Below are 15,483 nucleotides of genomic sequence, written 5' to 3'. Positions count from 1 at the left end.
TTCTCATTACAGGAAGGGGTCCTGCAAACCTCACTGGACGTGACACTCTCTATTTTGGGGCTTGTTCAGGGGAGAATTTTTGTCCAGGATGAGGATATCAAACCCAGACACTGGGGCTCACATTTACCAGATATAGCCTCTTAGAGACATTCTACAATGCCTTATGATTTTATTTGTAATTTTACATCTGTATAAATGAATTAACATTCATGCCTAATGTCATATTTATGTAATTTTGTAAAAATGAAATAAATATGGTGAAGTTTAAATTTTTATCAATGTATAGCAACATAATGTAAAATTACATTTTCTCAAATACTATCATTGCCACCTAAGTGCGCAGGACACGCACGTCTGCTCTGGGGCAACTCCTCCTCTGTTGGTGTCCAAACCAACAACTAGCTATATAGTCAGAAGACATACAAATAACGTCCTCCTTATGCTGATGAAAAGCAGCCCAGCCCTGACCCTGCAGCTCTGGGAGAGGAGCTCCAGCACCTGGATTCCCACGTGCTCCCATTCGGGGTTCAGGACAGAACACTCACCATGGACTTTGGCCTGAGCTGGGTTGTCCTTGTGACTATTTTACAAGGTAATTTATGGAGAGCAAGAGATACTGAGATGTGAGTGGATATGAGTGAGGGAATCAGTGGATGTGTGACAGTCTCCTGACCAGGATGTCTCTGTGTTTGCAGGTGTCCAGTGTGAGGTGCAGCTGGTGGAGTCTGGGGGAGGCTTGGTGCAGCCTGGGGGGTCTCTGCGACTCTCCTGTGCAGCGTCTGGATTCACCTTCAGTAGCTATGCCATGAGCTGGTTCCGCCAGGCTCCAGGGAAGGGGCTGGAGTGGATCTCAGGTATTAGTAGTAGTGGTGGTAGCACATACTATGCAGACTCTGTGAAGGGCCGATTCACCATCTCCAGAGACAACTCCAAGAACACGCTGTACCTGCAAATGAACAGCCTGAGATCTGAGGACACGGCCGTGTATTACTGTGCGAAAGATACACAGTGAGGGGAAGTCAGTGTGAGCCCAGACACAAACCTCCCTGCAGGGAGAGAGGACGGGGGGATGCATGGGGTGCTCAGGACCCGCCTGCATAGAAGCTTAAACCAGTGACAGGTGCAGAGGGACAGGGAAGGGGCTTCCCCTTGGAGTTAATGATTTCCTTCCACTCCCAGCTGCCAGCTGCCCTCAGGGAAATTTCCTGCTGTGACCTTTTTGGCTCTGATGTGCACACACTCTCTGCAGGCACTAAAGGGAGAAGAAATATTCTCTGTTTGCAGATGAGACCTCTCCTTCATCCGGCCCCTACAGACCCCATATTCCTTGTCACAATCTGATTACGGTTCTCTCACCTCAGAAATGCACATGTTGTCCCCTCATGGTCCCTTCACCCCGCCAGCACAGGGGAATGACCCCACGGGGTTATGATGAGCTCCTGGGGTCTCTGCCCTCCTTGCAGCATGATATCTTCTGGGACCTCATCCACTCGGGTAGACACTGCTGTCCAGGGATTGCCCTTCTGTATTAGTCCCTTAGTCTCCTGGATGAGGAGGTAGTCTGCCTGAGGACTGGACTCCTATTTCCCCACAAGGCAGGAAGGAACACAAGCCCAGAAGTGGAAACCTGCCCCAGCCCGCCTGGGTCACGTCTGGGTGGTCTCTGAAAGCAGCCCTGTGTTGCGTGCTAAGACCTGTCTCAGCCTCCACAACGAGAATCCGCCTGGATAACGGGAACCAGGTGACAGAGTCCTGATCCTGCCCCCTCTCTGCTATTCCCCTACTTTCCCTAAGATGCCCACCTCATAAATGCTCTCTTCTACAGTAAATGAGGTTGTTTCCTAGTCAGCATTTCAAGATATATTGTTGTGAGTATACATGAACACACATAGTTATTGTGTTTATTTTGCATCCTGAAAGTTATTGAATTTATTGGTTTTAACAGTTTCTCATATGGAGTCTTCTCCTTTCCTTTATAAACATCATACTGTTTGCAAACAAGGAACGTTTCACTTCTTCCTTTCTGGTATGGGTGACTTATATGTCTATTTCTCACCTAAATTATACTGGCTAAGACTTCCAATACCATGTGAGTAGCAGGATAGTCTCTTCAACAAAAATGGTGCAGGGAAAAGTGGATATCTGCGTCCAAAATAATGAAATCTGACCCTTAACCTATACCATAGTTGAAAAATTATCCCTGTTGAATTTGTGTTTACAATACACTCATATCTTCCGGATGTTATGTAAATGTCACCACAGTGAACATGCACTTTACCCTTTTCTGCTCACAAATTATCTTAGATTTTGTCTGCTCCTTTCTCCCCGTTTCCCTTCTCTCAAAAGGATGGGGTGGAGGTCCCTCTCATATTTGTGGAGTCTGGGATCTAAGCACCAGACCAAGGTTCTCTAGCTGAGCTCAGTCTCTGTGCATTTCCCTGAGCAGAGAACAGAGAGAACATGGTCAGCACTGTCCTGGGATGGTCTCCACTGTCCTCGATCTCTTGTTGGAAATGGCCAGTGGTCATTCAAACCCAAAACTGTTTATCAATATAGATAACAGGGAACTGAGGATGGAGAGCATGGTCATGAAGCTCACACCCCTGAGACACAATCAATCCCACGCCCAAATCCATAGTCTCTGGCTTCCATCCATTCTGTAACCTGATTTCTGTCTCCACCTGTAACAAAGGATGGGGAAGGCTAAATCCTTAGACCAGGGGTGTGCCTGGGACCTACAAGGATGGCTGAGATGAAGACGAAGGTTCTGTGTGAAGCTCTTTACAGGAACCTTCAGAAATCCAAATCTAGCATTAGATTTTGTTATATTCAGATATGATTGATGACGTTGTACAAGTGGAAAGAGATTTATTATGTACACACAAATAAGACCATATGACATTGGTGATGGGATAGACACAGATCAGTGTAACAGATGATGTGTGCCTTTGGATAAGCTTAGTTTTAATTTCATAAGACGCATTATGTACAGAACATAAAACAGAATATACTTATTTATACACACATTTTAAAATATTGGAAATGTGAAAGATTTATTTAATAAAATTAACAGAAAATGCCAATTGCAGGAATATAATTAAAACATGTATATCTTAGCTATTAGGTGAAGCAAGCATTTACTACAAAATAAAGCAAAACAAGCCACAACCATAAAACTCAACATCAGGAAACACATGTCTCTGATCTGGAGATAGTGGTCCGTTAAAAGTAACGTCATAAATACTCACATTAAATGAAATGGAAGTTTGAGACAGATTGTCATCTATTATGGAATTATATTTGTAGCAAGTTGATATCAAAATATTGTTTTATATATTATGATTATAAAATTTGGCAATGCTAGATATATTTAATGTGCTTATTTGGGTTTCAGAAAGTGTCTGGAGAGAACTGTAGTCATTTGTTTTATTTTTTTGTTTTATTTTTTAATTTTTGGCTGCGTTGGGTCTTCGTTGCTGCGCGCAGGCTTTCTCTAGTTGCGGCGAATGGGGGTTACTCTTCGTTGCAGTGCATGGGCTTCTCATTACCATGGCTTCTCTTGTTGCAGAGCATGGGCTCTAGGCATGTGGGCTTCAGTAGTCATGGCAGGCGCGGTTCAGTAGTTGTGGGTTGCGGACTCTAGAGCGCAGGCTCCGTAGTTGTGGCGCACGGGCTTAGTTGCTCCACGGCATGTGGGATCTTCCCAGACCAGGGCTTGAACCCATGTCCCCAGCACTGGCAGGCAGATTCTTAACCACTGTGCCAACAGGGAAACCCTAGAACTATAATCATTTAAAATAGCTACTTGAATAATACAAGAAATTAAAATTATAGTAACCCACTCATCTCGTGTAGCTTTGTTCTAATGATCAGAAAGAAGGTACCATCACTTGACCTGATCCCAACGTCCCACACTGAACAAGTGTTCTACTAGGAGTGACAGGCTGAGTGAGTCCAAATGCCCCAGATGGCCCAGGGGAGCCTAAGTCAGTGCTTCTCCACTTATAAGGACAGGGATGCCCCACATGCAAATTTTCCTCCATTCTCTAGGGTAAAATGGACCCTTGGGCTGTGGGAGCTCACAGCTCTCTCCTCAGGCAGGGCTGAGGTCTCTGGGGAAGGCAGAGCTGTGGTCTAGAAGAAGATGAGGCTGTGGGGTTTCTCCTCTGCCTGGTGACAGCTCCCCAAGGTAGGGTCTCAGGTGTTAGGCATGGGTCTATGGGGATGGTTATGGCTGTAGGTGGCTCACAGGGACTGATTCTCCTTGCCTCCAGGTGTCCTGTCCCAGGTGCATCTGCAGGAGTCTGGCCCAGCACTGGTGAAGCCACAGCAGACCCTCTCCCTCACCTGTGCTGTCTCTGAATTCTCCATCACAAGTGGTTATTGCTGGAGCTGGGTCTGCCAGCCTCCAAGGAAAGATCTAGAGTGGATGGGAATCATATGCTATAATGGTGCCACAGCATATAACCCATCCCTCAAGAGCCACACCTCCATCTCCAGCGACACGTCCAAGAACCAGTATTCCCTGCAGCTGAGCTCTGTGATCACAGAGGACACAGCCACGTATTACTGTGCAAGAGACACAGTGACGGGAAGTCAGTGTGAGCCCAGACACAAACCTCCCTGCACGTGAGACAGGAGGCCTGTGATGCAGCGGGCCGTAAGGGCCTCTGGAATGTACTCAGGACTCACCAATTTTGCCTTTTGGCACCAGAAGCAGGTGCAGACGGTAGTTAATGGTGGTTTCCTGTCAGGGTCTGGGGTTTCCTCTCCATGTAGCATTTTTCCCAGGGGAACCTCTCTGGACCCACGCTTCTGTGCTTACACATTCAGTCTCTGAATTACAAAGGGTTTTTGAAATGGGGAAAATATTATCTCAGGTAAGAAAGGCAGAGAGTCAGAGTTAGATATTCAGGATTTCCCTTGTCTAAATCTAGTCTAAACTGACCTGTTTCAAAACTATTCCATCAGATGTATAAAGAGTTAAACATATTCTTCCTTCCTCATTGTGGTATCTCAGCCCTGCCCTACTGTAGACAGCTGTCCCTGCCAGGATGCTGCCTGTTGACTTGCTGCTAACCTCTTGCATGAGAAGCATAAGTGCGCTGAGCAGCCCCGGATCCTCAGGGGGTCGCTGGGAAAGATGCCAGTTAGAGGGACGTGGGTGGGGGTGTTTCTACATGTGTGCCTTGCTATATAGAATCCCTATATGCTTATATAAAACCTGCATCCTGTTCTACTGCACAGTTTATTTTATGTGAAATATTCATCGTCACAGCTATTACCAATAGACACATATGTAGTTGGTAGGGAAAGTTTACAGTCAGGTGGATAATAACATGAATTTTCAAAAACTGCTGAAAACCAGTCTATGCTCCTTTCTTCACCACAGCTTCTCAAGGGAGCACTAAAATGCAGGAAAATCACACATGTTCTCATTCCAGGAAGAGTCCTGCAGCCTCACTAGGCACGCCCACCTCTGTCCAGGAACCCCTGCAGGGGCAGCCAGGCCCAGGGTGAGAAGCCCAGGCCTGGATTGGAGGTCTCACTGTGTCCTGATGTGTGCTCTCCAGCACATCACCTAACAAATCCAGGCAGCTGTTTAGCTTCACGTCTGTTAGATGCAGCTGAACTGCCACCTGCAGCACATGCTTGGTGTGAAAATGGAGAAACAAAATAATAAAAGTTGCTCTGAGTATTGGGGCCCAGGGTAGGCCACCCCAAAGTGCACCTCCGTTGTATATTGATTGCTGTGAATTAAAGTGACTTAAGAAAGCGCCAAGACAGAGAGACAGTCCGACCTTCCTTTCTGTCCCCCTGAAGCAAGAAATTAATCTCTCACGTGAAAGGTGCTCTCCCTGCATCTGGAAGGAGGAGGACACCCTCATCACCAGAGATGGGAATTTGGGCCTGGAAGCCTCTATGAACAAACCATGTTCCTTCTTTAATGCACCACCCCGCCCCCAAACTCTGCTTAGGTTCTACTAATTGGGCACCAATAACATACATTTCTTTGTCCTGTCAATTCCTCAGAAGTATGGCATCTTTCTCTAACTATATAAAAGCTGCCTGCTTTGGTCACTTCTAGATCCATTTTGATGACACATCCATGCACATGATTAAAAGTTATTTTATATCCTGTCAATCTGTCTTTGTTAGTTTTATTATGAGTCCAGCCTCAGGAACTCAAGAGGGGCAGAGGAGGAGATTTCCCTCCTGACAAATCCAAGTTGTCTTCTGTTCAGCCTCACGCTGTACAACTTCTTAGGATCCTCAGTCCTCACGGCTACTGTCACTCTGCTGACATCACCTTGCCAGGTGTGTTTTTCTGGCATCTCTTTTCTGCATTTCCATCTCACCATTCGATATTTCTTCCAAATCGGTGTGAGATTTCAGTGTCCATTGTCTGGATGTACACAGTTTATTAGTCATTCCCTATGAAAGGACCTCTTGGTCTTTTCCAAATTTTGGCAGATATGAATAATGCTCAGTGAGCATCGTGCGCAGGGTTTTCTCTGGACTAAAGTCTTATTGTCTTTCAGATACATACAAAGGAGCACTACTGCTGAAACATAGATACGGGTATGTTTAGTATTGTAGGAAGCCCCCAAAATGTCTCCCAATGTGCACCCTGTTCTGCATCCCCACCTGCTGTGAATGCCCCCCCCCCTGCTGCTTCACATCCTGCAGGTGTTTAAGGTTCTCAGAGTCCTGATCTGATCCACTCTTGTAAGTTTTCAGGGATATATCCTTGTTCGGAATGCCACTTCCCTGTGACATATGTTCTCCCACAGCCTTATTTGCAAACTCTTTGTCTTTTTGGTCAGGTGTCTGTTAAGGGTTTTAGCCCATTTTTTAATACTTTTGTTTCTTTCTTATTGTTGAGTTTAAGGCTTCTTGGAACATATTAGATAACAATCAGATATACTGGATATGTCTTTTGCAAATATTTTCTCCCAATCTCTAGCTTACCTCTGGGTAAATTTCAAATGTGTTTTTTATGCTTCTCAAATATTACTTGTTGTGTTTCTATTACAATGAAAAGTGAAGTTAAACTTTCACTTCCTAAGCCATGGGAACTTTATGTGGGAACATGTCACAGTACACTCAAAGTCTCTCTCTGATACCACAAGGATGGAATGGATAAACAGAGGGGCGACTTCTTCAGAGATGCTCTTCTGGTAAAGAGAAATGTACCAATGTACCCTCCTTCCTGTGTTGCTGGTGAGAACTGTGCTGCGTGTCCACAGAGACACAGATCCTTGATGAGAGAGTGAGATTTCATCAGTTAGAGCGACGGATTCCTAACAATAAATTTTACCCGTGACGGATCTGAGTTTATGAATGATTGTAACTTGAATGATTCAATGGATTTAGCAATGGTTGAAACAAAATCAATACCTTGAATTATTATTATTAATTTTAATTTATGTTGCCCCAGAGAAGAGTTTGACAATTACAATTTCAGTAACACATTTCCATAATTTTTACTTATTCCTGTTAAAATTTAGACAACATGTTGTTTCATAATGAATGTTTCATCTACATCCCTCACATTTGAAAATGGATTCCAAGTAGACCTAGAAAATGAAATGTGAGGACAGTGAATGTCTCCACATTCAGTAACGTCTAAGGCAACAAATCAAACATCACACGAGGACGCTGCTGATTTCCAACTATAGTTCCCACTTCTTCTTTGCCCAATGATTCCAGGAAAGCTACTAAATGACCTAAACCCTCTGGTCCCAATGTTGCTGAAGCTCACACCTCATTCTGAGCTTATCCCCTCAAGAGTTTATAAGGTAAAACACAGAGACCATCAGAAGGACCTGTCCACAAGGTCCCCAAGAAGCCACCACCATCAGCCCTTCTCCCTCCCATCACGATGGTCAGGCCCTCTTGATGTGACCATCACTGGTAACCTGCAGAGCAAGATGACTGAAATCTCCCCACTTCCTTTCCCATCACCCACTGGGCATCTCTAATAGATATTCCCTCAAGCATTATCATATGATCCAGTCTCCAGACATAATTTCCTCCAATTATCTCCACAAAGGAAAAATAACTTTTTTAGTTCTGGTGACCTAACACATTTTTCCTATGGTTAAATGGACCCTAACAACACATCCCCACCCACTGAAACATAAAACACCTGTTATATATCCTTCTATGTTAACACGAATTTGGATGGATCTCCTCTAATCCACCAGCTCAAGAAGGGCAGGTCAGATGCTGGGGCATCTGTACAAATGCAGGCCCTTCTTCCACCTGCTGAATAATGGGCCCATCTGGTTCCAGGTTTTAGATGCCATCGCTTCCGCTCCCCTATCCCACAGCATATCAGCTCAATTTTCAGGTCCTGACAACAGGGTCCAGACTTGTCCTGTGATTCTTGCCCATATCACTGTGGTTGGCTCTCCTATTATCAACATTCAAGGAGGCTGATTCTTTAGTATTTAATTTACTCTGCAAATATTATTGGAAAAGCTACAAGAAGTATAGTACTGTGTTCGTGAAAGAGTATGGAGTAAATATCCTCTCACAGACGACAGGCTCGACACCAGTCAGTGTACAGATGAAATCACTGGGGTGAGAGAAAGGTAACCTGCCCCAGACACACAGGTGTGGCCTCTCAGTGCAGGAGTGGAGCCAGCGCTACATGTACAGGGTGTCAGTCAGAGATGGGGACTCACATTGGTCTTTCTGGTTCCCAGAAGAAGTAACATCACTGATGACACTCATGTCAAAATCCAACACGCCTGGCAAACCCACTATAAATGTCAGACATACCATTACCATCGTGATCCCCAATTTACATCCTTGCAGACTGAAATGCAGATGGTGAGGCCACATCCTCAGTGCCCACAGTGAGATGGGATGGAGCTGTGTTCTGCTCTCCAGCACCATTTACTTATATGACCTCAGGCACAGTCCCAGGACTCACTGACCCAGGGACTCTGGAGAGCTGCTCTCAGGTGGACTTTTCAAAGGAACCCATTTCCGGAGGTGGGGCTTTCCTTTGACTATGACGCCCTCATACCCTGCAAGCCATTCACTGTGTAAGTTTACTTCCAAGAATCATGCATGTTCTCTTACCCAGTGCAGACGGAAATGTGTTCCCTGAGCTCCGATGTCACTGGCTGTGACAGAGTTACAAATGAACACTTCTACAAGGAGTGAGTCTGTGCACTGTGACCAGGTCACCTTCCCAGCATGTTGGAGTCCTGCGGAGCTTCCAGGAGCTGTCTGTTCTTAGACCTTGCTAGCCCTGGGGATTCCTCAACGTCCACCCGTAAGGAAGGGGCCCTGAAGCTCGCGGTGTTCCTGCAGACACTCAGTTGTGCACAGGAAACACGCAGGTCAGGCTACTGGCCATGTCAGCAGTGCCGGGATCCATGACCATCACAGCAAGAGTGACTACCTTGTCCACAAAATACATGGTGTGTTTAGTTGTTAAGAGTAAATCCACCTACAGAGCAACTCTTGATAACATTTAAACTGTTTCAGGTGAGGAAATGTTCACCCAAATTAAGGGAAACACGAAATCCGTTGTGAATTGTGATAAACATTAAATTTTACCTGACTTTGTCTGAATTCAATGTCCTTATTACATGTATGGTTTCTCTCAAATACTTGCACATCCAGGATATAAACATGAGGTAATGCAGAAAGGAAAAAACAAGAGTCTGTGTCTGACATCTTGGAGGACCCTGAATGTGTGAAGGGTATTTATGTGAAATATATACATCCATGGGATTAAAGTCTATTCCCCAAATCTGCCGTTAATCCTTGAGCACAGCTGGCTTCCTGACTAGCCCTTCAGCATCATTTCATTCCTGGACACAGAGTCCCCCAGGCATGGGGGGGGACCCCAGGTGTGGCTGAGTTCTCTGAGGGCACAGTCAGCACCTTCCTCAGGTGGAGCCCCAGAGACTGGGACCTCCCTTCACTACTTTCTGCTTTTTATAAAAAGGTCCCTCCCTTATGCAAATATCCCCTTAGACCACAAGGTAAAAACAAAGTACCAGTTCACTTAAATTCGGGTTTCTCCTCATGCTTGAAGAGAATTTCTGGGCTTCAGGAATCTCATCTGCAAGAAAATGAATCCACTGTGGTTCTTCCTCTTCCTGGTGTCAGCTCCCAGAGGTGAGTGTCTCAGGGATTCAGACGTGAACACTTGGGAAGCTGCATCTGAGCCCATGAGTCACCGTGGTTCTCTCTGTCCACAGGTGTCCTGTCCCAGGTGCAGCTGCAGGAGTCGGGACCCAGCCTGGTGAAGCCCTCACAGACCCTCTCCCTCACCTGCACTGTCTCTGGATTCTCACTAACCAGCGATAGTGTATCCTGGGTCCGACAGCCTCCAGGAAAGGGGCTGGAGTGGGTTGGTATCATGTGGAATGATGGAGACACATATTATAACCCAACTCTTAAGTCCCGGCTCAGCATCACCAGGGACACCTCCAAGAGCCAAGTCTACTTATCGCTGAGCAGCCTGACAACTGAGGACACAGCCGTGTATTACTGTGCGAAAGACACAGTGAGGGGAAGTCAGTGTGAGCCCAGACACAAACCTCCCTGCACGGATGCCCATTACCACCAGGGGTCGCACAGGACCCAACAAGTACAGGGCTGCGACCTGCAGCAGGTGCATATATGGGCTGGGAGGGAATTCTTGTTAGAACCTGTGCTTTCCTCTTCCTGCCCAGGACCTCTACCAGAGACTCTGTTCTGTATCCTAATGTTTCATTGCTGTGGATTATGAAGTGTCTAAAAAATTTTGTGTGCATATACATATTTGCTTTTTATTTTTATTATAGTTGTGTATATATATATTCATATGCACAGACAAATATAATACTCAAGAGTTAAGGTTGTTTATCATTTCTTTATCTTTTTCTCAAAGGAGCTCAAGAAAACCCTGCAGCTCACCATAATGTTCAATTTCAGCCTGAAGTTTGTGAAACGTGTAAATATCCTGACAATGCACATGAGATTTTTAAACCGTATTAATTGTTGTTTTGTTTTTGTACATGTGGAAGGAAGAGACACACCGTCCTGCTTTCAGGCAACCTGCACAAGCATTCTGAATTCTGCAGCAGGCAGTGTTATAGACTCTAACGCCAGAGTGCTCCAACACTGCACGTGCAATTATCCTCGTTATTCACAGATTCCAAATCTGCAAATTCACCTACTTCTAGCTTTTATGAGCACCACAAAATAAATACTGTCAATTTTGTGGTCATTCACGGACATTAAGAATGTGGCCGGTTGTTTGAATCAGGCAAGACACATGCGCGCGCGCACACACACACACACACACACACACACACACACACACACATTTTCCCAGCTGAGGTCAGTCAAGGTGATGCTCTCTTTTCTTGTTTCAACTCCCGTCATGTAATTGAGAACTTTCTGGGGTCAAATTACTGCCATGCTTTTCACATTTCTGTGATTCTTGGCGATTGTTTAAAGTAGTCCCAGGCATAGGGCTGAGGAACAGTCTAGTGTCCCTACGCACAAATGGCTGTGAGTGGACTTAGGGAAAATATACATGAGACATCAGCTTCATTCAGGCATGCGTTATATGGCCATGGGCGGTGAAATGATACTCATGTCTCCAATATGCAGCTCACCCAAAACCTGAAGACAAAACTCGCTGCTGCATATGGGATGCAGCCTTGGAAACTTGCCTTAATTCCAAATAGAGCCTGGCAAGTGGGGACTTATGGCCAAGAAGGCGGTGGGGTGGAGTGGACTGGAAATTATTAAGAGAAGAAATACAAGCTAAGGGGACTCTGGTTACATAGCCTCAAAAGGATTCTTGCTAAAGGGAGACCAGGGTGGTCAGATACTGTGTGGGTGATAGGAGGTTTGATGGCTTTGATCAAATACTGCGGGTGATCAGAGTTCAAGGGTAGGGGATTCTCATTATTCTCACTTAGCAGGGCTGCTGACAAAACCTGGCCATGCACATATAAACACAGAAGCCCACAGGTCAAGAGTAGTTGAGAAGAGAATTGCAAGGAGCGTGTTGGCTAAGGGGTGGTCAGGGGTCTTTGTCACACTTAAGAAGAGGAATAATGAACACACAAGTAAACCTGGGATGCACACAGACACACAGAGAAAAGACCATCTGAGGATTCAGTGAGAAGATGTCCATCTGCAAGCAAAGGAGAAAGGCCTGAGAAGGACCCAAACCTGCTGACACCGTGACCTTAGACTTCTTGCCTCCAGGCCTGAGAGGAATCCATTGCTGTTGTTTAATCCACCCAGTCTGTTATTCTGTAATGGCCACACTAGCCAACGAGTACACCTATAATATAGACGCAGATACACATATATGGAAATGTAAGTATCGTATTGGAAAAGAAACATCACCCATTCTTCAGAGGTGACATGAAGTGGTGTCCACCCTGGATCTCAGCCAGCACCCTCCTCCACAGCCCTAGAGAAGGACCAGCTGGGACCATCTTTATATGGAGACATGCTTCCACCTGCACATCACACCCAGGCTCAAGGGGAAAGCACAGCCCCTGTGCTACTCAGAGTCAGGGTTCTCATCTTCACTGACATAACTCTGTGAAAGTCAAAGCATTGATCAAAATGAACATGAAAATCTTCTGGTCATTCCTCCTCTTGCTGGCATCCCTCAGCTGTGACTATCTCCTGGGTCTGAGGAAGGTGGAGTTATGGGGTGACATCTGTGAACTGGGTGTCTCCTTGTTTCTCCTTCCCCAGGTGTCGTGTCCCAGGTGCTGGTGCAGGAATCGGGCCCAGGACTATTGAAGATCCTCTCCCTTACCCGCTCAGTCTCTGGATTCTCCATCACAAACAGTGCTGGCTGCTGGGACTGGATCCCTCAACCCCAGGGAAAGGGCTGAGGAGACTGGGGTGCTTTGCTTCTGGGAATAGCACAGCATACAAGATGTCTCTCCAGAAATGACTCTCCACCTCCAGAGACACCTCACAAATTCAGTTTTCCCTGCAGCTCAGCTCCGTGATGACCTAGGACACAGCCCTGTGTTACTGTTCCAGTTGGTTCAGTGAGAAGTCAGGATGAGTCCAGACACGACCCTCCCTGAGGGGGCCGCTCCAACCACCAGGAGGCGCTCAGGGTCACCAGGAAACAAGAGGACCCATTTCAGGGCAGGTGCAGAGGATGTCACGGAGGCATTTTCTCTCAGAAGCTGTGGTTTCTCCACTGGATCATTGCCACCCCGGAAGCCTCATCCACAATGATTCCAGGGAACTTCCTTGTCTCTAATCTTGAGACTTTTTCATGGAATCAGGCTTGTCTGTCTTTCCCCATCTATCTTTGGAAGAGCTGCACAGAAATATTTCTCCATGACACCTTTATTTGAAGGTTAGGTCACTACTTTCTGTTATTAGTTGTCAAGTTTTTAATCGTTTAATGACATAAATAATTTTTACTGTTGAACTTTAAATCTGCTTTCCAGCATCAGATGGATTTCCAATTCCTCTCATCCTGACAATCTCTCCAGTCCTGTGTGAAGCAACTCCTTTCACTTGAATAGAATGAGTCATGTTGATATTCGGAAATTGATGTCCATACAGCACTGCAGGCATTCTCTGCTCAGGGGACCTTTGGAAATATCGGGACACAGGCTGGGCTGTAACATGTGAGCTGTGTTTCCTGTACCTTTTTATCTAGTGTGGACATTGATAATAAATAATTAGATAAAACAGAGAGATAGATAAAATGGAACAGAAACAAGTATATCCTAGTCGTATGGAAAATAACCATAAAAACTGACTACATAACCCATATTTAGGGAATGGTAAAGGCTCGAAGGTGTAAAGATGATACAAGAACCCGTATGAAGTTATTTGCATTAACATAAATATTTTTAAAACTTTTGTAAATATTTTTCTAGCTCACGCCTCAATCACTTGATGAGTGTCTGGTTTTCTCTATAAGAAATTGACAAATATATTCCAATTGGCGGCCACTGGCATCCTTCCAGCAAGCGGATGAGGGCCTTTTGCTCTACATCATCCCCAGTATTTAAATTTTTTTTTATTTTGTGCTTTAACTGTTGTAATAATTGAGTAGCAGTATTTCATCATCGTGTTATTTTATGTTTCCTTAATGAAGAATCCTGTTAAAACATTTATCTCTTCTATGTGTAAGTATCTTCAAATCACTGGCACAGTGTACATTATTTTCATTATTTATTGCTATCGTTGAGCTGTTAATTTGCTGTATATTCATGATACAAGTCCTTATGAATATGATACTAGAAAGCACATTCTCCAAGTCTGTGCCTAATTCCCTTATCAGTGAAGTTATTCTTTCTGTTGCTATTGTTGTTTTTAGTACAGAATTTTTAATGGATACAGAAAAATTACAAATTTATATTACAAATGATGTTTGGGGTATTATATCTAAAAATTCATAATGTAACACAAGGGCACCCATAAGTTCTGCCATGTCCATACTCCAGGCCACTTTCAGGGATGGAGGGTTAAGTTCACCTTCTTGAAGGGAGGATGACCATCATGAGGTACCTGAAGTTATTCCTTAAGGGACATTTATCCTACCTTCCCCATTAGATATATTTATTCAATCTCTTTATATAAGTATGAATCAAGGTATTTGTTTCATAACTTGTGTTGAGGTTATATATTAAGGCATTTTCTTTGCTTCTGTAATTGTGACCACTTGTCAGCCACGGGGAGCTCTTTCAGATTGTCTCCTGTATCCTCTCTGCGGGCCCCCCTCCATTTGTGTGAAGACTTCCTTACTTTCTGGTGCTACAAGAATCTGCAGGATAATCATGTGTATTCTCTTCTCTGGCCCTTGAATTAGCCATGCCTCAGCTGAGTTGCGGATCCTTTTCTGGAGAATAGTAATAGGAATCAGAAGATTGGGTATTAGGATGCTAATGCTGGTGTTCTGTCTACTGGGAGCATTGGCTCTAGACCCTATAAGCTATAAGACCTTGGAAATATATCTGTGTGCACTACCCCACGTATACACACACACGTCTGCAACTATCTCTGTATCTCACCTTCTGACCTGTGTTAAGGTAAATGTGAGACAATTCTTACATCTCCAATCCTAGAGCAACATCACATGGTTAAATCCAGACTTTCCACCTTGTTTGTCTGTTACGTTCCATCCAACAGTGAGAAAACTGGCTCCACCGATGCCATCCAGCTACTAATTGTTCAATTCCACATGCACAGTAGTAACTGAATGCTTAGCCTGACTCCTGATGGAAATACCGTTATCCACCAGGCTCTAGTGCTTACGTGCAGTGGCTTAGAACTTAGCCTTCACACTCCACACATTTCCAAAGTCACTTAGGTCAAAACCTACTTTCCCACCTTCTCCACCCATGTTAATTCATAGATTCACTATGATATTAGTTATCATGTATACAGTGTGCATTGTTCCATCCTTCAGTCTCTGAACTTCTAAATGAAATTTATATTTATATTAAAAAGGTTCTCCTA

At 44.8% G+C, this 15,483-nt stretch overlaps 1 gene segment (V, D, J or C); it reads left to right on the top strand.

Annotated features, from left to right (window-relative positions):
- Positions 1 to 546: 546 nt before the first annotated feature.
- The window catches only part of LOC115849941 (immunoglobulin heavy constant mu-like), a 122,737-nt gene continuing 107,800 nt past the window's right edge, over positions 547 to 15,483 (top strand). Inside the window, 2 exon segments of the C gene segment in view lie at positions 547 to 592; positions 696 to 992. Of these exon segments, the coding sequence occupies positions 547 to 592; positions 696 to 992 (343 nt within the window).

This window comes from Globicephala melas, chromosome 2 (genome assembly GCF_963455315.2).
Source record: "Globicephala melas chromosome 2, mGloMel1.2, whole genome shotgun sequence".
Lineage (NCBI taxonomy): Eukaryota > Metazoa > Chordata > Mammalia > Artiodactyla > Delphinidae > Globicephala > Globicephala melas.
The sequence above is the reverse complement of the archived record's forward strand: the minus strand, read 5'-3'. Positions and strand labels throughout refer to the sequence as shown.